The 24,343-nt window shown below is 41.0% G+C and overlaps 1 protein-coding gene across 1 annotated transcript in view; it reads left to right on the forward strand.

The window, feature by feature from the left end:
• Window positions 1-22,599, forward strand: part of LOC306761820 (F-BAR and double SH3 domains protein 2-like) — a 69,665-nt gene extending 47,066 nt beyond the window's left edge. The window contains exons 13-20 of the mRNA XM_079248116.1: window positions 5,434-5,586; window positions 5,664-5,798; window positions 8,805-8,888; window positions 9,013-9,196; window positions 9,277-9,500; window positions 17,538-17,748; window positions 17,837-17,901; window positions 19,112-22,599. Coding sequence (XP_079104242.1) covers window positions 5,434-5,586; window positions 5,664-5,798; window positions 8,805-8,888; window positions 9,013-9,196; window positions 9,277-9,500; window positions 17,538-17,748; window positions 17,837-17,901; window positions 19,112-19,195 — 1,140 coding nt within the window. The 3' untranslated portion in view covers window positions 19,196-22,599. The remainder of the gene's footprint in view (window positions 1-5,433; window positions 5,587-5,663; window positions 5,799-8,804; window positions 8,889-9,012; window positions 9,197-9,276; window positions 9,501-17,537; window positions 17,749-17,836; window positions 17,902-19,111) is intronic.
• Window positions 22,600-24,343: the final 1,744 nt, after the last annotated feature.

The following is a 24,343-nucleotide window of genomic DNA, read 5'->3' on the forward strand; positions in this document are numbered from 1 at the left end:
ATAAAAGGGATAAATTCACCTCATGATCAGAGCTCATTTTCAGCACTATGGAGTGATATTAACAACCTAAACAATCGTTTACATCCTCAGGTATTCAGTAACAACATGCCATCTCCGGTTATTAATGTCCATTCTCATTTTGCCGTCATTTGTTCCATTATAAACACGTTTTAACTTTTGTTTCCATTCAGTTACAGTCACTGGTTTAATATTCTTCCAGTTTAAAGTCATTATTTTCTTAGCAACCAGTAATAATCTGCATATATCTTTGGTTAGCACTGAAAAGTTTCACCGGCGTTACACCAAACACATAAACACTGATTTTTTTAAAACATAACCAGGAATATCTGTGTCCTTCTATAGTAAATGGTAAAATCATATTTAAGCAGAAATGGGCATTTGGTTATTTGAATAAATAATAAAAAATTCCTCTTAAATTAAGTTGGCATTTTAACCTAAAAAGCTTTTTTAATAGGAAGGGTTGCAGTTAGGAGACACAAACTGAGCCTGAAGAAGAAAACTTGCAGATTTTACGTTTTATTAAACCAGCTGGTTTCAGGCTTCTGAACACCCACCGAACTGCCAGATGCACGATACATTTTAGTTTGGTTGGTATCAATAAAACTAAGAGCCACTTTGGCTGGTAGTGATTTAGTGATGCATCTTTCAAGCAAACGAGGAGCGCCAGCTTCCTTCAGAAAGCCGAATCTTCAGCAGCTGCTGCTCAGGAGGGAGAGCTTTAGTTTGATGGACACACCGTGCGGCCAATCACATGCAAGGAGGACTGGGACCACATGTAAAGGCAGATGTTGTGGCCAGTCCAGTGGCACAGAGCTGAACTTCAATGCATTTAAGAAAACACAGAAAATGAGCTAAAACTGAAAAACAAACAGCATTCAGCTGAAAAGCTGTTAAGAGAATTTGTCCAATAAAAATGTCATAATGTTATATAACAAACACTTAGAACAAACTTTAAAGTCGTGGTTCTCTGTTAAGTTTTTCATTTAAAGGCTGGATTAAAACGTTAATCGTAAAATAACGCATAAAAATGAGGCTTTTATGGAAAAAAGAATCCATAAATGCATATTTTTTTACTCAAAGGAGAAAGGTTGACCTATCTGTACTGCAATCCAGATAAACTTGACTTGAATTAAAGAAAGTGGAGAGAAATGATGTTTAAAAGGAAAAAACTGAAATGTGGTGATTGGAGGATAAATAATGAGGCGTGTTTCTAAGTTTCTTTGTTCCTTTCTGGAAAAGAGAGTTTACAGAGAATGTGGTTGTTCAGCATTATCAGAAAAACACAGATAAACACTATTAAAAGAAACTTGTGATTAAATGCATTCAGTTGCACTGATAATCTGGATTATTTTCCTCAAATAAGCAGTTGGCTAGTGGATATTCGGATTAGCTGATATTACAGAACCAGCAATATTAGCTTCTGATTGAAAGAGTTCATTTATAGTTCTGGATGTGCGACGTTGTCAACCTCTGGACTGAAGTCCTGAAATCTGGCCTGAAACGCAGCATCTGGACTTCCTGAAGGCAACACTGCTGGTGGCCGGGAGAAATAAACAGACGTTCCTTAAAGCCGGATCAGAGGCAGCCTGATAAGAGCCGGATCGGAACCAGATCAGAGTCGGATAAAAGTGTGATCAGAACCAGATCAGAACCAGATCAGAGTCGAATAAAAGTGTGATCGGAACCAGATCAGAACCAGATCAGAGTCGGATAAAAGTGTGATCAGAACCAGATCAGAACCAGATCAGAGTCGAATAAAAGTGTGATCGGAACCAGATCAGAACCAGATCAGAGTCGGATAAAAGTGTGATCGGAACCAGATCAGAGTCGGATAAAAGTGTGATCAGAACCAGATCAGAGTTGGATAAAAGTGTGATCGGAACCAGATCAGAACCAGATCAGAGTCGGATAAAAGTGTGATCAGAACCAGATCAGAACCAGATCAGAGTCGAATAAAAGTGTGATCGGAACCAGATCAGAACCAGATCAGAGTCGGATAAAAGTGTGATCGGAACCAGATCAGAGTCGGATAAAAGTGTGATCAGAACCAGATCAGAGTCAGATAAAAGTGTGATCGGAACCAGATCAGAACCAGATCAGAGTCGGATAAAAGTGTGATCAGAACCAGATCAGAACCAGATCAGAGTCGAATAAAAGTGTGATCGGAACCAGATCAGAACCAGATCAGAGTCGGATAAAAGTGTGATCGGAACCAGATCAGAGTCGGATAAAAGTGTGATCAGAACCAGATCAGAACCAGATCAGAGTCGAATAAAAGTGTGATCGGAACCAGATCAGAGTCGGATAAAAGTGTGATCAGAACCAGATCAGAGTCGGATAAAAGTGTGATCAGAACCAGATCAGAGTTGGATAAAAGTGTGATCAGAACCAGATCAGAGTCGGATAAAAGTGTGATCAGAACCAGATCAGAGTCGGATAAAAGTGTGATCAGAACCAGATCAGAACCAGATCAGAGTCGAATAAAAGTGTGATCAGAACCAGATCAGAGTCGGATAAAAGTGTGATCGGAACCAGATCAGAACCAGATCAGAGTCGGATAAAAGTGTGATCAGAACCAGATCAGAACCAGATCAGAGTCGGATAAAAGTGTGATCGGAACCAGATCAGAACCAGATCAGAGTCGGATAAAAGTGTGATCAGAGCCAGATCAGAACCAGATCAGAGTCGGATAAAAGTGTGATCAGAACCAGATCAGAACCAGATCAGAGTCGGATAAAAGTGTGATCAGAACCAGATCAGAACCAGATCAGAGTCGGATAAAAGTGTGATCAGAACCAGATCAGAACCAGATCAGAGTCGGATAAAAGTGTGATCAGAACCAGATCAGAGTCGGATAAAAGTGTGATCAGAACCAGATCAGAACCAGATCAGAGTCGAATAAAAGTGTGGTCAGAACCAGATCAGAACCAGATCAGAGTCGGATAAAAGTGTGATCGGAACCAGATCAGAACCAGATCAGAGTCGGATAAAAGTGTGATCAGAGCCAGATCAGAACCAGATCAGAGTCGGATAAAAGTGTGATCAGAACCAGATCAGAACCAGATCAGAGTCGGATAAAAGTGTGATCAGAACCAGATCAGAACCAGATCAGAGTCGAATAAAAGTGTGATCAGAACCAGATCAGAACCAGATCAGAGTCGGATAAAAGTGTGATCAGAACCAGATCAGAGTCGAATAAAAGTGTGATCAGAACCAGATCAGAGTCGAATAAAAGTGTGATCAGAACCAGATCAGAACCAGATCAGAGTCAGGTAAAAGTGTGATCAGAACCAGATCAGAACCAGATCAGAGTCAGGTAAAAGTGTGATCAGAACCAGATCAGAGTCGGATAAAAGTGTGATCAGAACCAGATCGGATTCGGATAAAAGTGTGATCAGAACCAGATCAGATTCGGATAAAAGTGTGATCAGAACCAGATCAGAGTCGGATAAAAGTGTGATCAGAACCAGATCGGAGTCGGATAAAAGTGTGATCGGAACCAGATCAGAGTCGGATAAAAGTGTGATCAGAACCAGATCAGAGTCGGATAAAAGTGTGATCGGAACCAGATCAGAGTCGGATAAAAGTGTGATCGGAACCAGATCAGAGTCGGATAAAAGTGTGATCGGAACCAGATCAGAGTCGGATAAAAGTGTGATCGGAACCAGATCAGAGTCGGATAAAAGTGTGATCGGAACCAGATCAGAGTCGGATAAAAGTGTGATCAGAACCAGATCGGAGTCGGATAAAAGTGTGATCAGAACCAGATCGGAGTCGGATAAAAGTGTGATCAGAACCAGATCAGAACCAGATCGGAGTCGGATAAAAGTGTGATCAGAACCAGATCAGAACCAGATCGGAGTCGGATAAAAGTGTGATCAGAACCAGATCAGAACCAGATCAGAGTTGAATAAAAGTGTGATCAGAACCAGATCAGAGTCAGATAAAAGTGTGATCGGAACCAGATCAGAACCAGATCAGAGTCAGATAAAAGTGTGATCAGAACCAGATCAGAACCAGATCAGAGTCAGATAAAAGTGTGATCGGAACCAGATCAGAACCAGATCAGAACCAGATCAGAACCAAATGAAACACAGCTCCATTATTTTGGCCATTACTGCAAAACTAACTTGCTTTTAAACATCTCATTCGGGCCTTTTATTTTTTTAAATTTCTTTTTTTTAGTACAATCATCTTTTTTTTTATATATATAAACATCAGGTTGTATTATTGTTGCTGTTAAAACAAATGAAGTAAGTTTATTTATAAGATAATCTGACTGAACTCCTGGTGTCTTTTCTGCATATTAAGATGTTTCTTGTTTTTCTCCATCAGTTTGAAACCCAGCAAACAACAGTTTGATTGGACAAACGCGTGACAGGAAATATTAAATCTTGTTAGTTTTGATTACATTACAAACCCCCAGCTCACCAGTGAAAAGGGGGAGAGGTTTGTAAGCATTAAACCCCACAAATAAGTCCTTTTTAAATAAAAAGGTGTTTATTTGCGGGCATGAATGTTGTTGCCCGTGACAAACAGGCAGGAATAAAGAACCAACAAAAAAATTGTAACAGGTTTCAGGTCACACCCTGAACAACAAAAAGGGTGACAAACTATTCACAACAAAACCACTGTTATTTAAGACAGTTTACAGAACACCCCTACTGGGCTCACAAACAAAGATACAAAGTACAAATATCCCTACTACACCACAAAACCACGTTCCAGGCTGACCAAGGCAAAGTGAGGCAAACTGAGCCATCAACACTCTGCTGCCCTGAATGATTGCCAGCCTGCTTCTTAAATAGGGCTGACGAGCTGAAGATGATGATGATGATGATGATGATGAGGGAGCGAATCCTAGAAGGAGCAGTGCAGCCAGTTGTAGGGTGGAAACAAGGCAGTCAACCAATGGTCTAGTGGAGATCACACAGTTAGTTTTGCATCACAAGTAATGGGACGTAACACTCCCCCCCCCTTAAGACACAAACCCCTTGTTAGGGTTTGGGTCACACCAAATATTATACATATATTTGATATTATATTATTATTATATGAGATTATTATAATAATCTATATCTATATAATATATTATTATATAGATTATTATAATATTGTATATAACTATATATATAATTATTATTATTATATAAGACAAAATATGCAAAAATGTACAAATACTCACTGAATTCCCTTTTTCCCCATGGTTTCATGATCGGCCACAAAGTTGGTAGCACCCCTTTTATGTTTTATCTCCAGCTGGAATTCCTGAACAGCTAGAGCCCGCCTCATGAGTCTTTGATTGTGATTGTACATACGGTGGAGGAGCTGTTTTTATCCTCATCGATGTGCTGTAAGGACAGTAAATCGTGTCTACACATGTGAGTTTTTTGTGCTTCTTTCTAACTGCAGACGGTCAAAGTAAAAGCAGAGGCCCGTCTGGACCTGCTCCGGCAGGCAGGAGTTGCCGTGGAAACGTGGCTGAAGAGCGCCATGAACCAGGTGATGGAGGAGCTGGAGAACGAACGCTGGAACAACCTCGGCACCAACGATCCGTCTCTCTCTGTAAGATCCTAAATCTGCTGCAGCACGAGTCTGATCTCCGCTCTGATGGAGTAACGCCTGCCCTCTTGTTTCTGTAGGGAACAGCGGATTTAGAGCGAGAGGATGAAGAGGAGATGGAGGACAGCGGTGAAGTGTTGGATGACAGCAGCTCCAGCCCCTCAAGCACCTTGAAAAATTATCCGCTCACCTGCAAAGTGCTTTACTCCTACAAGGTAAGGCAGCTTTACGTTTACAGCTCGGGACAGTCAATACGTAAATACGACAAGTTACAGAGCTGAACTGTCTGTTCGAAAAGAAAAGGAAAAGTCACGTCAACCTCCTTTAGCTTTTCAGATCTTGTATTAGAGATAGGCTCCAGCTTCTCCACGACCTTTAATCAGACGAAGCAGTTCAGAAAGTGACCAACTGATCTTGTATCGACGATGATGAATCCAATCACGACACAAAGTTGTCTCCATCACATCCCAAAGATTCTCAATGGGGTTCAGGTCTGGACCCTAGAAGGCCGTCACCCGTAGGTTTCTGAAGAGCTGAAATGAAGCTCGGTGGGCGGTTCCTACCATCGCCATCTTGGCAGGGTCATGCGCCATCTCGCCTGGACAGTACAAATATGGGCAAAGATGTGGAGCTGAGAGATGGGCTGTGAGTGTCATGGTGGATGATTGACATCGAGTGAACTTCGAGCTTTCTGTAGCTAAGAGCTAACCCCGAGATAACAGGAGCTAACCAGCTAACGGAGGTAAGCAGGCTAAAGCTAAGTCACATTGTTGACCGGCTAAAAACCGAGGTTGTTCTACGTTCTTCTTACTTGAAGCGGGAGATCGGGTACCTGTCAGTCAGTTTTTCTTTAACCTGTCCTGTCCAGCATCTCAGCATACAGAACAGCAATCTGTGTGCCGTATTTTTGCCAGACAGATTTGCTCTGTCAGGGGAGACATATATAGCTGCCCTTGATAATCTGATTTTTTTTTTTTTTTTGTAGTAATCATCATCAGTCTTGATATGGCCGTGCTAAACCTGGCAGGGGATGAGGAAAAAAAAGAAGTTGAAGGGAGAGAAAAGAAGGCATGTTTAAGCTGATAAAGTCACAGTATTCGCAAAACAATAGAAACTACTACAGTACTGCAATACAAGAAGATATAAGTAGAATAATGACAATATTCAAAAAAATAAATAAATAAAATAACAACTAGAATACCAACCGTGATCAAACACACCTACAGAGAGTCATCAGCAACATTTAGTCGCAAGCAGATGGGAAGATGAGCGCTTTGTGGGCGTGCACGTGTGAGTGTTTAACCTGTGATCATGCAATCAAAGATCAGCTGAGTGCTTGTAGGGGAACGCGACCACGACCCGAGGTGTTGGGGAGGAGCCCAAGGCCCCCAGGGCCCAGCAAGCCCACCACGCACAGAGCCCGGGCAGGCAAAGCAGAGAGAGCCGCCGTCCCCCGAGCCCAGAGCAGAGGAAGCATCCTGGCAGGCGCCACCCAGTGCGACGAGGCCGGGGCACCGGGTAGCACAGGGCGACGGCAAGTCGGCAAGTCGGCCCGGCGGGCTCCGGACGCCGAAGCACGGGCCGCACGGAGAGCAAGCACCTCACAGGTCCCAGGACCCGCCCAGAGCAAAACCATTGTGAGCCGGCACTACCACGTTCTACGTTCTTCTTTCTTGAAGCGAGAGATCGGGTACCTGTCAATCAAAAGGACACACCCCTAAATATGCCGAACTTTGAGATTAAATTACTTTTAAACGGGCGAGTTAGAAAAGAATTCACTCCCCCCACAGTTGTCATGAAGGTAAACCTGACCTTCATTCATTCATTCATTCATTTTCCAAACCGCTTAGTCCAATTCAGGGTCGCGGGGAAGCTGGAGCCTATCCCAGCTGGCTTTGGGCAACAGGCAGGGTACACCCTGGACAGCTCGCCAGTCCATCGCAGGGCGTAAACCACACCTATTAAACCTAAAATGGATTTTTGAACCAGGCTGTAAACATGTTTGTTTCTGCTGTGAAGTTGGTCTTTTTAACATGGGAGTCTATGGGGATTTGCTCTGTTTTGGAGCCCCTAGTGGATGAAGGGGGAACTGCAGTTTTATGCACTTCTGCATAGGCTTCACTTTTTACAGCTAGAGGTTTCCGCTTGGTCTGGACTCTGTGGTGGCCAGTCTATGTGTGAAAATGTCTCCAGTTCCCTGAAACACTCTCACCACTCTAACACCATGAATCCTGGTGTTGTCCTCTTGGTAAATGGCCGTGTCATATGGAATAACCTGCTAATTCAGATGGTCGGCTGACCTCATTCTCTGGACACATGATGTTGCTGAACCTAGACCTGAACCTAGACTGTAGCAACCCCAGATCACAGACTTCCACCACAGGCTCAACAGTAGACACCTGGCATGATACCCTGACGCTCCATCTCTCTGGAACAGGGTACGTCTGGGCTCTTCAGACCACATGACCTCCTTCCAGCTCCAGAGTCCAGTCGTTATGCAGAATGAAGCCTTTGTCTCCAGTTCTCCTTTTTGATTAGTGGTTTTCTTCTGGTTCCTGTTCAGCTGCTTGAGTTCCTTCACATTGTTCATGCGGAGATGTTTTTACGTTAATATCAAACACAGTCCTGAGTTCTCCTGCTGTTTTTCTTCCATCTGATTTGACCAAACGTTTCTTTGATGCCTGGTTTTGTTTTTCTTCTTCCCAGAAAGATGATGGCTCCTCACGTTTCTTCCAGAGTTAATAATCCAGTCTTAGTAGTTTCTGCATCTCCTTTAATGTTTTCTTTGCTTGAATCTTCTCTTGACCTTTCTGACACAGATTTAACTCTTTTCCATGAACACAGGACGTGTCTTGTTTAAATAACAAGCTGCCTCTCTGTCTTTTGTTTTCTTTTTCTTTTTAGTTATTTCATTGGGTATTTATTTATTTTATAATTGTTTCACCTGTTATTATTTTAACAACATTGTTTGTGATATTCAACATTGTGCAACACTTTTGCGACATTGTTTTTAAAGTGTGCTTTATAAATAAAGTGGATTGGATTATTTAGAGTTAAATAACTTGTTGCAGCTGAAACAGCATCACACATGTAATATTCATCCATCATTTTACGTTTCTGCTCTGTTAAATCCGGGTGGAGACTTTTACTTTGGAGGTGCAGAGTGTTTCTCTTCTTTCACTTCAGTCTCATCCAAACATGTTTTTAAAAACTGTTTCCAGGCATCTCAGCCGGATGAACTGACCATCGAGGAGCAGGAGATCCTGGAGGTTATTGATGATGGGGACATGGAGGACTGGGTTAAGGTATTTCCTCTCAGTAATTGATAGAAGCTCTGATAGATAGCTGTGACTTTCTGTGTATCTGCTGCCTCCCAGCAGGACAATTCCAGCAGCCATCACCGTCTCCGCTTGCTTTCTGCTCTTCCAGGCCAGAAACCGCAGTGGGCAGGTGGGGTACGTCCCAGAGAAGTACCTGCAGCTGCCTTCCTCCAACAGCCTACTGAGCATGCTCCAGTCTCTGGCCGCGCTGGACGCCCGATCCCATTCCTCCAACAACTCCACCGAACCGGAGTCTGAACCCCCGACTGGCTCCGTCAACGGCGACTCCAGTGGTGAGAAATGCCTCCAGCAGAGGAACCGTTTTCTGTTTCCATATTTGTTTTTAGTTCTTACCTTTTTTCTGTTATTGCAGTGTCATTTGCAAAGGCCTTGTACGACTACGCGGGACAAACGGAAGATGAGCTGTCGTTCCCTGAAGGCGCAATCATCCGTATCCTGAGCCGAGAAACCCACGAGGACGACGGCTTCTGGGAGGGCGAGTTTAACGGCGTGGTCGGTGTCTTTCCTGCAGTTCTGGTGGAGGATCTCGCTGGAGTTGGCGAGAACGGAGAGGGACAAAGACATGGCAGTACACAGGTACACGGTATCTTTTGGGGGGAGTGGTTAAAGAGTCGGTGACGTTGGTGTTCCAGTTGCACCAACTGGGCAGGAATGAATAAAACAGCCAATCCGTCAGCAAAAGAAAATAAAAAAATAAAAGAAGAAAATCACAAACCCATAGTAAAAATGTCACCATGGCAACACCTCAACTTTCAACTCAACTTTATTTATGATGCCCTTTAAAACAACCAGAGTTGAAACAAAATGCTGTACACAGTCGGCCAAAATAAAAACAAAATAAAACAAAAGGTCATACAAGGAATTAAAACAATAAAACGTACTGAATAAATAGTTAGTAAAAACCAATAATAAAAATAAACTAAAGCACACTGACTGGAAACTGTCTTACTAGACCTCTTCAAATTTGACCTTTTTCATCAAACATATGCAAACTGATTTTGGTCCTGGACCTTGGCTATACCTGCCTCATGAGCGATGTAGTTTTATTGTTGATGTTTTTCAAAAACAATGCAAAATTTGGGACATTATGTCCTTGTTTTCATTGTAGCTTCCCAGAGGCTGATGCTACTGCATTGAAAGTTGTACCAAATGAAAGATATTCTCCACCAGCCACTGTGTAACCATCACATCTGATGCAGCTATCTGCTGACACAGCTATCCATGACCTCCAGCTTATGAAGAACATTGTGGCTTCCTCCCACCAATTACTCTACATTGTGAATTGTTTGTGTTGGATCTGTGATAGACTGGTGACATGGGACTGGGACCCTTACATGGATTCAGAAAATGAATGAATGCTGCAATACAATACAAGCAGCATGACTATGAGTTGGTTCTCCAGAAAATGGTAGCTGATATGACCCAGAAACTGGTGCCATTCACCTTGTTCAGTTCACATCACGGCATGACCAAATCTGGAGAAGGAGAAGCTCAGGTGTCAGAAACACCTTAGAGTTACAGCTTTCCAGAGGCTTTCATGCTGAAAGTTGTACCAAATGAAAGCTATTCTCCACCAGCCACTGTGTAACCATCACATCTGATGCAGCTATCTGCTGACGCAGCTATCCATCACCTCTGGCTTATGAACCTCCTGTTGAGGACCTCCTGTCCTCAACACAGCTACAGACCTGGTAGACCTGGTAGGCCCACAGTCTCACTTTCTGTTTGATGCTCTTGGAGTGAAATGTGACTGGCTCACTACTCTTGCTGACACCTAAATAAAATTAGTTCAAATTTACACAGTTGTTAATGTGTTTACAACCATATGCAAGAACATTTTATTAGCTTTCATTTGGTTCAACTTTCAGTGCTACAGCATCAGCCTCTGGGAAGCTACAATGAAAACAAGGACATAATGTCCCAAATTTTGCATTGTTTTTGAAAAACGTCAAAAACAGTGCAAAACATGGCTCAGGCAGGCATAGCCAAGGTCCAAGATCAAAGTAAATTATATATTTAGTTTATTTAGACCTTGGAGAATGGGAATAATATCAGTTTGTATGTGTTTGATGAAAAAGGTCAAATTTGAAGAGGTCTACTGTCTTACGTTGGGTTAAAGGCCAAGGAATAAAAATGGGTTTTAAGATAAGTTTTAAAAATGAACATAGAGGAGACTTGTCTAATGTGGAGGGGAAACTCATTCCACAGTTTTGGACCAACACCAGACAACTTCAATGATTATGATGAAAAAACTACAAATTGGTGCCATTTTTGAGAGATATGCAACTTTATAAATGATTTTTCTTTATAAAAGTCACACAATGTGTATGTAATGCATCTGCTTTTGTTATTTGTATAATTTAAGGTAACTCTACTTGTAAGTGTACATTATTAGGCATACAAGCTTTGCTCTATTTTGTTTTTGTTTTACTTGATTGTTTTTGGGAAATGGACAAACTGATTGTGACAGATAATAAAAAAAAAAAAACTAAACTAACTAACTAACTATTTTTTACGAAGAAACTCACTGCTGTTCACACTGGAAACTTAACAGACACAAATTATAAAGAATTTCAATACAAACAGTTTAGTTAGTTTATTTCGTTCTGTTCTGTTCTGTGCTGTTTTGTTTTGTTCGTATCGGTCACAATCAGTTTGTCCATTTCCAAAAAACAATCAAGTAAAACAAAAACAAAATAGGCCGAAGCAAAGCTTGTATGCCTAAAAACGTACAATTACAAGTAGAGTTCACACTGGGAACTTAATAGACACAAATTATAAAGAATTTTCATACGAACTAAAAGGAAGTGGGACGGCAGCGATCTTTAAACCCGGAATCTCGGGCGCCCAGTTTGGATTTCGCGATGTTTCACCGTTTACAGCAACTAAAATGGAGGATCAGAAAGCTACCGGTGTTCGTACGTAGTGATGAAACATCCGGTGATACCTGCAGGGAGGAAACGACCCAGTTTGCAGCTACTTCTACCTAGATTGGCCAGATGTCACGCTTTGTGCGAGATAGTCCCGCATTTCTGTTACTTTTCACACGTCCCACAAAACGGGGCGCTGTCGCTTTGTTACGACCAGGCTTCACTTTCAGAAGGAAAAAAAAAATCAAACAAAACTGGATTTTACTAAGTGTGTGGCAAAGGATTTGACGGCTGTCACATCACACTGCCTGCTGATTTGAGTTACACTCATGTCAATCAAACTAGGCGGCGGGACTCAATGCACATCTTGGATGCAGCCACGAAGGAAAAGAAATAAATAAATACACCGGTTGATCATGGAGGACAGGGAGACGACCGCAGTGAAGAAGAAAAGAAAGTGTTGTTACAGCACAGACTGGGAAAGCATAAATTCCTGGGTTAAACCAGTTCCAGGAGACTGAGAGGTTTTGTCAAAGTCATTTTTCCGTGTCACACGGCGGCAAATGGCACAAAAATCCAACGTGCAACTCAGAGGGAGGTTTCATAATCACAGATTTGTTATGTTTGCTTAGTCATTTTATTACCAAAGAGCAGAACAGAAAGTTTATTTTTTAAAATCTTTGTCATGACAGAGTGGAACCTCACACTGTCTCACATTTAGGGAGAGAAGATCTGGTCACCCTACTCCCCCCCCCGGTTAAATTCAGCTTACTGAAACCTGCACCAAAACCGACTCTGTGTATATTCTCAGGACTAAGTCCATCGTTCCCAGTTCATGTTAAGATTCTCCTCGTCACCATTCAAGGACACGCTCTGAAAGATGCATTGGGGAAGAGGAAGGTGTTTGGTTTGGTGACTTGTGGAGTGTGAATGTGGAGTGTTTGGGAGGAATCCATGGTTCCCAGTGGAGGCCATGGTTCTCTACTGGGAAAAGGATGAGGAGCTTCCTCTGGTTTGGCATCACAGCATCTCAGGATGTTGATGAACAGACGAAGTGGGGCTTCGTCAGCGGGACTTCACCAGTCTGTCGTGGTGAAAAGGATGCTGGGCGGAAAGCGTTCTGTGTACTGGTTTGCCTTTGTCCCAGTTGTCCATCATGAGGTTTGATGGGAACTGAATCTGGTCACGGATAAAACGGCTGGAATGAAAATCCTCCAGGAGATGGTTGAGCTCAGTCAGAGAGATCAGATGAAGAGCTCACACACCTGGAGGGAGTAGAGACCTTATGGAGACTCGGCTGAGGTGGTTTAGGCATCGGATTCTTCTGCAGGACTTCCTGACGAGTCCTACTGGGAGTAAACCATTGATTCGGTGGAGAGGTTGTATTTTTCTTGACTTGGGAATGTTGCTGGGGGGAAGGATATCTTTGTCCCCCTCCTGAACAGCAGTCGGACTTTGGATAAATGGGAGAAAATGGATGAAAAAGTAAAATTCTGTTTGTAATGATTTTGTGGGTTCTGAAGACGTTTCTGCAGCAGTGGGTCAGAACCAGTACTGCAGTACTGTCTTTTTTTTGACATGACAATAAGATGGCGCCTGTGCTTGGCCACGCCACTGCTCAGCTCTTATGCCGTTTGTTGTTGTTTATTTTCACAGTATATGTGGTCATATCATCCCATATATCTCGAGGCTATGTATCTGCAATCCGGAGCTACGATCGCGGCTCTCTTTTCCGCATAAAAGAGTCTATGGACGCTCTTTTCTTGGACTGGGATAAGTACAGTCAAACTTTTCCTCCTCCTCTTGTCTGCACACCCGACTCACCTGAGTATCTGTTGCTGTCTCGTGCTCTGGGGAAAAAGAGAAGACCGAGGAAGCGAGGATCTCTGGCAGGCGTCCAGGTGAAGCGCAGACATTCTTCACGTGTGGCTGGGATCGCCTCCGTGGATTAGGTGTTTGCGTGTGATCCCTCTCCGCGGTGTCTGCTGTGGCGACGGAGCGTTCTCGCCGCTGTCTTCCTGTGGCTCTTTGGCCAGTCATCTGGAGCCTGTCCGTTACTGGAATTATGATCGTTGGGATGTACAGCCATCACGTCGTCCTGTGTTTACACTGGACATCCTGCATGCGAGCTCCCAGATCAGCTGGACATCACGTGATCGCCTGTCGTGTCTCCGACCTGTCCCGTTGCGTCCGGCTACGTCGTCTGTGACGTCATCATTGACTCGGCTTGGTCTACTGAACGCACGTTCTATTGCTAACAAGTCTTTTGCCTTGAACGATCTTTTTACCAGGCAAAATATGGATTTCTTGTTTTTTACGGAGACGTGGCAAAGAGAAGGGGAGTTCGTTCATTTAAATGAACTCTGTCCTGATGGTTGCTCTGTTCTTGGGAGGCCCCGCCCCTCCCGTCGAGGAGGAGGTCTTGCTGTGGTTTTCAGAGACATCTTCACCTGCAAAGGGATGGACTCTCAAACCTACTCTTCCTTTGAGTCTCAGATGTGGAAAATTGGCTCTTCACACTCGTTTTATTGTGTGCTGGTTTATCGTCCTCCTGGTCCTGCTGCTGTCTTCTTAAATGATTTTAGTGACTTTTATCTTCAATTATAAAGTTGGAAAATGTTTTAATTCTGGGAGATTTTAATTTGCATGTTGATGACAGCACTTCCTGCCAAGCAATGGAACTTTTAACAATGACTGAAACTTTTAATTTTGAGCAACATGTCTCCATCCCTACACATCAAAAAGGTCATGTCCTTGATTTAGTGTTTTCACTTGGCCTTAACGTTGCCAACCTTAGTGTGGAGGATGTCCATGTGAGCGATCATAGTTGTGTTTTATGTGATCTGCTCTCTGCACCTGAGCCTGCGCCTTCTGTGGTCAGATCACAGAGACGCATTATCACTGAGAATACTGCAGGTAGTTTCTCGGCCATGTTTGATCCACAACTGTTTTTGGAATGTGACAATGTTGACAATTTTATAAATTGTTTTAACAATCACTGTGAAGAAATTTTAGATCTGGTTGCGCCTGTTAAATCTACTCTGGTGTCTCAAAAATCTGCATCTCCTTGGATAAATGACAGTATTCGGAATTTGAAGCGGCTATGTCGGAAAACTGAACGTCTGTGGAAGTCCACTAAACTTGAGGTCCATCGATTGCACCTCCGGGAACTGGTGTCGTCTTTAAATGAAATGATAAAAACTGCCAGATCTGACTACTTTCGGCAGTTGATTATCTCAAATAAGAAGAAACCTCAAGTGCTTTTTGACACCATAAATTCTATTGTTTGTCCTCCTATTGTTTGCTAAGTGTTTCTTAGCAAAATTCAGGACATTAAGAACAGTCTTCCAGTGCTCAGTAGTTGTAACCCTGTTAATGAGCCTGTTCTCCAGGAGTGGTCCTCTTTTAAACCAGTGACGGAGGTTGAAATTTCAGCTCTGGTCACCAAAATGAAGCCGTCTTCTAGTTCATCTGATGTGCTGCCATCTAAACTCTTTTTAAAAGTGTTTGATGTCATTGGCCCCTGAGTTACTAAAGTGATCAATCTGTCACTCACCACTGGTGTTTTTCCTAGTGCTTTTAAACATGCCATTGTTGAACCACTACTTAAAAAATCAAATCTGGATGCCGCAGATCCTAAGAATTACCGACCAATATCAAAACTTCCATTCATGTCTAAAATCTTAGAGAAGGTGGTCTCCGAGCAGCTGCTACATTTCTTGCAAAAATATGACATTTTTGACACTTTCCAGTCTGGTTTCCGCAAACATCATTCAACGGAAACTGCACTGCTGAAAGTGTCTAGTGACATTATGATGTCTGCAGATTCTGGGAAATGCACGGTACTTGCCTTGTTAGATCTCTCCTCCGCATTTGATACTGTCGATCATCAGATTTTGCTAACAAGACTACATGACTTGGTCGGCCTGTCTGGCTCTGTCCTAGCATGGTTCTCATCTTATTTATCAGACAGGAGTTTTCGTGTCTCAGCTAACCATATTCTATCTGACTCTGCTGATCTTCTGTGTGGAGTACCACAGGGCTCTGTTTTGGGTCCGATTTTGTTTTTGCTCTATGTCCTCCCTTTAGGAAGGATTATTCAGGAGTTTGATGATGTTTCCTACCATTTATTTGCTGATGACATTCAACTGTACTGTTCTTTTAAGGCTTCAGAGATTCAGAAACTGAACTCTTTAATGAACTATCTAGTGCAAATTAAACAATGGCTCGGCGCAAATTCCCTTCAACTTAATTCAGAAAAAACTGAGGTGTTGGTGATCGCCCCTGATGAAGCTATTCCAGGGATCAAACAGTATTTGAGTGTTCACAGCTTGTCTTGTAAGTCAAGTCTCAGAAATCTTGGAGTAATTTTTGACAAGGAAATGTCATTACAGCATCACTCAAAGCAGCTCACTCGAAATTGTTTCTTTCAGCTGAGGAAAATCTCTAAACTTAGAACAATGGTATCCAAAGGTGAGCTCGAGATGATTATCCACGCCTTTGTGTCTTCTCGTTTAGACTATTGTAACGGTTTGTTTTCTTGTCTAAACAAAAAAGAGTTGTCTCGTCTGCAGCAGGTCCAAAATTCTGCTGCGCGGTTGCTGACTCGATGCAACCGAAGGGCTCATATCACGCCAATTCTGAAAACTCTCCATTGGCTCCCTGTCTCTTTTCGTGTGAATTTCAAAATCCTGGTGCTCACTTTTAGAGCCTTGCATGGCCAGGCCCCTTCCTACTTAAGAGACTTGTTGTGTCTATATACCCCCATGCGGAGGTTGAGATTGTTGGATCAAAACTTACTCATGGTCCCTCGTTCTCGTTTTAGGACCCGAGGAGACCGATCTTTTCAGGTTGTTGCGCTGAGGCTCTGGAATGATCTTCCACCCTCCCTACGTTTGCTTGAGTCTGTTGATGTGTTTAAGTGCAATCTTAAAACCTTCTTGTTTCGGCAGGCATACCCAGCTGTGTAGATTAGGGGTGTTATGACCAGCAGTTTCTGTGTCTATTTTTATATACAGTGTATTTGTTGTATCTTTTTATATGTATTTTATTTCTGTATTTTGCTTTTTTGTGAAGCACTTTGTGACTTCTGTCTGTGAAAGGTGCTATATAAATAAAATTTACTTACTTACTTACTTACTGACAGACTTCCTGCAGCCAGTTTCTGTTTTTATAAGAAATCCAGCTTTAAATAAGCAAAATTTTCAGTTTAAAAAAGGAAAAGCTATGAAAAACATATCTGTTAGGGCTGTGACGATATGCTTTCGTCCCGATTCGATTCGATTCCAATTTTTTGGGTGCCGATTTGATTTAAATTGCTACTCTCAATTTTTCGGTTTTGCTGATTTTTGTAGATTAAAAACAAAAAAATGAAAAAAACTTTTTTTTTTTTTTGGTCACATTGTTCTTGATTTCAATTCAGAAAAAAACAACCCAGTAGCCAGACCATCATTCTGCTGCTACAATAGGAAGACAAGGAAAAATATCAATAAAAACAATAAAAATGACTAAAATTTTATAATGGATTATTTCTAATTTCTTTGAATTCTTTTTTATTTATTTTTTTAATCAATTTTAAAATTGTGAAGCAAAAACTTCCGATTTTCTATTGTTTGATTCGATTTTCCCACCCCTAATATTTGCTCATATATGCAGTTTTTTGCCTCCAGTTTCACATCAGATCAGTGTGTTAGACCTGACGAGACACAGCGAGCTGACGCGTCTTCTGCTGCTTCTGTTCAAGGCCTCTCCCTCCACGTTGGCCCAGTCCGATCGCTCCCCCTGCAGCCCCTTCCAGCCGGGCCCTCTCCACAGCAGCCCCCTTCAGACCCCCACTGTCTCCTCTCCTGCGTCGAGTCCCTGCAGCGCCACCGCCTCTCCCATTGGCCGACCACCCTCCTATCACAACGGACACCACAGGCCGCCGCCAGCTCCACAGAAGAGTCCCTACAACAGTACGAACTGCAGACAAGATGCATGACGCTGTAGAAAAACTCTTTCTGATGTGTGTGTGTGTGTGTGTGTGTGTGTCTGTGTGTCCAGACCCGGCTCAAGGATCCCCTCAACCTCCCAAATACCCGGAGAGCAGCGCCGGCACCATCCGACCTGTGAGTCCCAAACCAGTTTCAGTTTTAAGATGATGATGCAGCTTTGTGTTGGTTTAGAACAGCGATGTGTTCAGGGTCTGCAAACAGCTCAGGTTGATCTCATGCACACCAGACTAGTAAAATTATAATAAATATTATAGTTATAATAACGATAATTAAGCATTTTCCCTTGCTTCAGAGGAATTTAGTAACTGAACGTTATTTCCATTTAATAAATGATCCCTTTAAAAAAAAAAAAAAGTCATGAAAAAACTCAGCAAACAATGTTTAACCTCAATTTATCATTTATCTTTTATTTATTCACATATTTTCTCTTAATCGTTTTTAGTTATCAGTTTTAATTTGAAGATTTTTCATCCATAAATATATAAACATTCATTTTAATACATATTTCAATAAAATATTTTTATCAGGACTGGGGCTGTAACACGTTAATTAGGATAAATTGATCACAGAAAAATCAACGTGTGTAAAAACACATCGCAGAACAATTGTACACATCGTGTACAATTTCCTGTTCCACCCATTATGCTGATGCACACCTCCGTTAAAAAGAAGCACTTTTTACTTTTAGGTCTGTTTAGTTGTGGCCAGAGAATCTATTTTTTTCTATTGTTTTGAACGGAATTGAACTTATATGTATTTTCCAGACATTAATAGAGCCTAAGTAAAAAAAAAAAGTAAAATCTGTGACTAATATTTCATTCAGTTTTCCATTAAACTCTGTTTAAATAAAAAATATTGATATGCAATCAATGCAGATGATTACAAATCCTCTAATTATTTAAAAAATTGTTTTGAATTTTAAATTGACATATATATATATATATATATATATATATATATATATATATATATATATATAAATTTGATTAGTTGTATTTTTTATTTAGGATTATTTTGTTTACAAATTCTTTACATTCAATTTGTCTTATAAGTTTAACATTACAATAAGGATAGAAATTATGTCTAGTTTTATGACCTAGATTATCTTTTATATGCATTTTTATATATATTTGTTCATTTTATTTTATTTTTTTTCTATTATGTTATTTATTTTACATATTTACACAGTTCATGTGTTTTGTCTTTTTCACATTGCGGACCCCATTGGACCACCTAGCGGCCGCTTCTGGCCCACGGGCCTTATGTTTGATGTCCTGATTTAGACCTTTTTTTGTTCCTTTGTAAACTTGACGTATTTTTGCAGGTACGAGCTGCTCCTCCGCCTCCGAAGCAGCATCCTCGTGGACAGGTGAAGCGGCGGGAAGAGGTGGAGATCACTCTGGTCTGAAACGCGGTTCGAACCAGCCGGGACTTGAAGACGCACTCCCAAAGGAAACCCGAGGAAACGCCCGGAGAGGCCGTACGCTGACCCCACGGGGTTGGTGCGCTGTGGAGAGGAACTGTGCCTTTCTTGTTCCATTTCTCACTTCATTGCCAAGAGTTTCTCTCCCACTGCAGAGCCCAGACCAGCGTCCGAATGTTTGGATGAGAATCTTTTCCACTCCCAACAAAGAGATTAACTTTAGATGACCACCTGCAGAAGAATGCAGTAAACAAAAGTATCCTGATGTTAAACCCCAATAACAGTGAACTGAATTCAACATTTTGGGAAATTTGTTCTACTTTTGACTGTCTGGAGGTGATTAGCTTAGCATAGCATTAAAGCTGTGAACGGCAAAAAAAAAAAAAGAAAAAAAGTTTTAAACTGTTAAAATGCGTCGCAGAATCGTTGACTTACAGCTGAATCAGGTGTTTTATGAGGGAAAGCTGGAAAACTGTACAATCTGTCACGTCCTGTTTCCCAGCAATCCTTTTTTTTTATCATCATCATAATTATTATCATCACTGAAACTGTTTTTATTTTTCCAAAGACCTTCTCATCAGTGCAGACTGAAGGGTTTGATGCTGAGGAAGATTTTTGTTTTAGTTGGACTGTTTCTGGATAACCTGCTGCGGGTCGTCATCCCTCCACAGCAGGGGGGTCAGACTTCAGTCCTCCAGGGCCGAAATCCGGCAGGTTTTTCTTGTTTCCCTGCTCCAACACAGCTGATGCAAATCAAATGGATCCAGCAGCGTCTTGTCAATCTATTTGCGAATGTTGGCCAGGTGTGTTGGAGCAAGGAGACAATGAAAACCTGCAGGGTATTACGGCCCTGGAGGACTGGAGTCTGACACCTGTGACTTAAAGGCTCTTATTCACCAAACCAGCCTGAAGACGATGAAAAACCTCCTGCAGCAGATCATTTATTATTGAACACCCATAAATCCAGATCATTTATGAAGAGAGAACATTAATGTCGTTACTACAAACACCAGGAAAGCAAAGTCCCGGTCCTGTAGAGTAAAACCCGGACCAGGTCTGACGTCCACACATCTAAAAAAACAACAAACTGAAGGTATAAAAACCTTCAGCGATGCTCTCTGAGCGGATGGAGCTGCACTCAGATGCCAAACAAAAAAAACAATATTTCTACTGGATCGCCTGAAATAACTAATAATTCAATAATAGTCACTTTAAAAAAAATTCTTCTTTACTTTTTTTAAACATTTAGACCTCACATTCCCGTCGATCATTTTTATTTCTGCCGTTGAGCCTAAAATCTGGAGCTGATGTGCACATGATGTCTGGGCAGAGTAATAAATAGGGCTGTGACGAAGTGCTTTTGTCCCGGTTTGATTGGGTGCCCATTCGTTTTAAATTGAGATTCTCACTATTCTTCAATTTTGCTGATTTTTGTAGATTAATAACAAAAAAAATGTATAAAACTTTTTTTTTTTCATCATTTTTATTGATTTCAATGAGGAAGAAACAACACAGTATCCAGACCATCATTCTGCTGCTATAATGCCCAAGAAGACGAGTAAAAAGATCAATAAAAACAATAAAAAAGACCATTTTATAATGTATTATTTTTATTTATTTAAAAAAAAATCCTTTTTTTTCACAAAAGAATCTATTTTAAAAATTGTGAAGCAAAAAAAAAATCCAGATTTTAAATTTTTCAATTCGATTTTTCCACCCCTAATATTTTATATCAAATTTTAATTTTGTTAGTTGTTTTTATAAGAAAAACAACCTAAATTTCATAACATAGAGACAAAAATCAGAACAAATGTTAATAAATACATATAAATAGCTGAAAAAAATTGATTTTTAGGGAGATTTTAAATCGCTTTTTATACAGAAATGGGAAAAAAAACAAAGAAAACCTAAATGATGGAAGGAGATTTCATCTCTACTGTATCGCCTCACCGCTACAACATTTTTCTAATGTTTGATTTTTTTATCTGATTTTCCCGCTGGTAATAAAACACGTCCGCGTTGGATTTCAGTCTGATCTGCTTCATGTGTCTAAATGTTCAGAAAACAGAAGTATTGATCCGTCACGGTGATGATCGATGATTGTGATCCTGCATCTGTTGAAGCCGATCGCCCCCTTCTAGAAAACTTCTTAACTTCTTTCCCAAAATGTTGAACTCCTCCTTTAACGCTCCTAAACATTGATGTACGGCACTGATGATGTGCTCGTAGGGATTCCTTAAATGATGATGTCGCTCACATCCCATCTGGAGGCGTCATGACGACCAGGTCACTTCTATGCAACAGATTTCTGCTCAGCAGCACGTCATCGGCGTCACATGTCTGACATCGTCTGCTCATCATCCACACGCCATTCGCATGTTGTCCACGCGACTTGAACCAAAAGTCCGTCTCCACGCTCCATCAGAACGCCAGCAGGGGCGAGGCTGGTCCTCTCCGCTCGACGCCGTTACACAAACAAGGGAAAAGTGGCAATTTCTAGTTGTGATTGTTTTTGTCGGTGAAATGATCAAAACGATGTTTTTCCTCGTTGTTTTTCAACTCTTCGTGTTCGCTTTCTTTCCTCCAGCGGATTCAAAGGGAGAGGCGTCGTGCGTACACGCAGTCTGACTTTTTGTCGTTGTTTCTGTTTTAACGTGCAGATTTAGAAGTTTTTTATGAGACTAATGAAGCCAGTGTGGGAACGTTTGGTTCGGTGACGGTTTACACTGAAGTCAGTTTAAACACCTTCATGTGTGAGGAAACCATCCGGAACTGCCAGCTGTCCGATTTAAAGCCTATACTGTCATAGTGAAGCACTTTTCCATGTCTTTTTATTCCCTTCCAGTATTGTTGTTGTTTGAAGTTTGTTTACCAGCTGTATTGGTATGAATATTTTTCTTTTATCAGCTCCTGTGTTATTTAGCCTTTCATAGCCACGTAGTGTCTTTGAGATTCTGATCTGACTTCTTGATCAGATGGTTTTTAAAACGTTGATAGTTTACAGAAAGCTTGGAGATGGATATCTGTACAAATAATAGCACAGCTTTTCGTTCTTTTCTTCTTATTAGTAGAGAATTATTAGTATTAAGACCTTTTAAACCATAGTTGAGCTTGTTCAGAGAAAGAGATATCTGTCAGCCATGTTGCTGTGTTCTTGTTGATCTCCTTGAGATCTGAAAGACATCAAACTTATTTTTGAAGTTTGCTTTTTACCCTGATGTATTAAAAAATGGAAGAAGAAGAAAAAAAAAAAGAAAGTTGTCAGACTTTTCCATTAGAGAAGACTTTTAACTCGCTTCTGGTCCTCAAACACATCAGATCCCAACCTGAAAATCTGTAGAAAAAAATTCCTGTTTTACAGCTTCACCTCTGCAGAGCATACGATTTTTCACACCAATGGATGTTTATCTGTATTTATTGTGTACAAATAAATGTGAAATAAAGATAGTTTAAATGAAACAAACACCATGGTTTACTTCTTGTCTTTTTGTTCTGTTTTCTGTTACAGAAGGAGAACAGTGAATCTGTGGACATGCAGGTTTTAATCAAACCGTACCATTAAGCTGAATAAAATCCAGTAAATGAGCTGAAAAGATGAACCCAAACACCGCTTTAGTTCTGCTCTTTAAATCCTGATATTCCAGCTTGTGTGAGAAGAAGTGTGTTTTTGCTGCCCTCTAGTGGCCACAAAGGATCACAACTTTCCAGTTACTTTTCCTCTGCAGCTCAAAGTGGATTCTGATTGGATGGATGGATCTGCTTCCACTACTTTAAACTGTACTGGGAGATTAATTTACCAGTTAAATAATCCCGTCATACAGGAGTCAGGAAGGTCGGAAAACATCCGAGGTAAAAGTTTAGCAGGTGTTTGGTCAAAGCTACAGTTTAAAAAGTCAGTATCAGAGGAAATATTTACTTCTGAGAAGCTTTGGGTGGAGAATGATCTTTTTAAGCAAGAACAAACAAAAAAAAAAACCCAAACACCCCAGCGGCTGTATCTCTGGTTTAACTGGTTTTCCTCTAAAATGTCCAATCAGATGAAAGATGTACCTGAAAACTAAATTTGCAAAAACATTTATCAGTTTCTCATCTTTTCGTCCAGAATGAAGAAAAATTAAAATTTCCACTCTTTATGTGTTCTGTAATTTATTTTATTTCACTTATCTCATATAAATTGAGCTTTATTTTTATACCAATTAGCCTTACAATTAGAACTGGACATCACCAGGATGCTTTTATTTTGTTTGTCAGCTTGAAATCAAACCAAACAATGTCTGTACTCCTAAATAACAAGGGCTGTGTCAAGTCAAGTCCCTAAATCTGGGGAAGATGTGAACAATTTAGATGTTTACAAAAGCACAATTTCATGGATCAGGCCTCCAAAAGAAAGTGGTCAAACAGAGAGCACTCTTCTTTAAAAGCCACATGTATAAACTTACTTCTGCCTCATAACATAACTGACAGTCTAGACCTTAAAAGAGCAGCACGTCACAAACAACCCAGAAATCTGAAGGATCTGGAAGACTTTTGTATAAAAGAATCGAAAGACTCTTTTCTTGCTATAAAAACCATTTACTGGCTGTGATACTTGCCAAAGGGGGAGTACAATGTCGTAACTCTGCAAGGTGCCCAAACTTTTACAGATGCAACCTTTTTGTTTTCTGTAAATTTTAAAGTGTAAATGATGGAAAAAAGATCAAACTTTTTTTTTTTTTTTTTTTTTTTTTACATGTCATCAGAATTTTCTAATCTTGTAATTTGACGTCTTTTGGAGTTTTCCCATCTTTTGTTGGCTTCTTTTTGCACATTAAAATGAATTTTTACGAGTGGAGTCCAAATTTTCTATCCCTACGGTATTCTAGCATCTTTATTGTTTCATCTTGGATGGTGGATCTGATTTTCACTTACATCAAACTTTCCTCCTTCCACTTGATGTACAGTCTCAAAGCTTGGCCAGATTATCCAGTGGGCATTATGGGAACAGGCCCAGGGGCCCACGCCCACTTGGGGTCCATGTAGGGCAAACACCAACATTTTGGACATGAAACAAAATGTACATAAAAGCTAGTACACTCGACACCGCAGTGTCTTGGCTGAGAGATGTTAGAAATGTTGTTTCACAGTGTATCATTG

Source organism: Telmatherina bonti (genome assembly GCF_933228915.1).
Source record: "Telmatherina bonti genome assembly, chromosome: 10".
NCBI lineage: Eukaryota > Metazoa > Chordata > Actinopteri > Atheriniformes > Telmatherinidae > Telmatherina > Telmatherina bonti.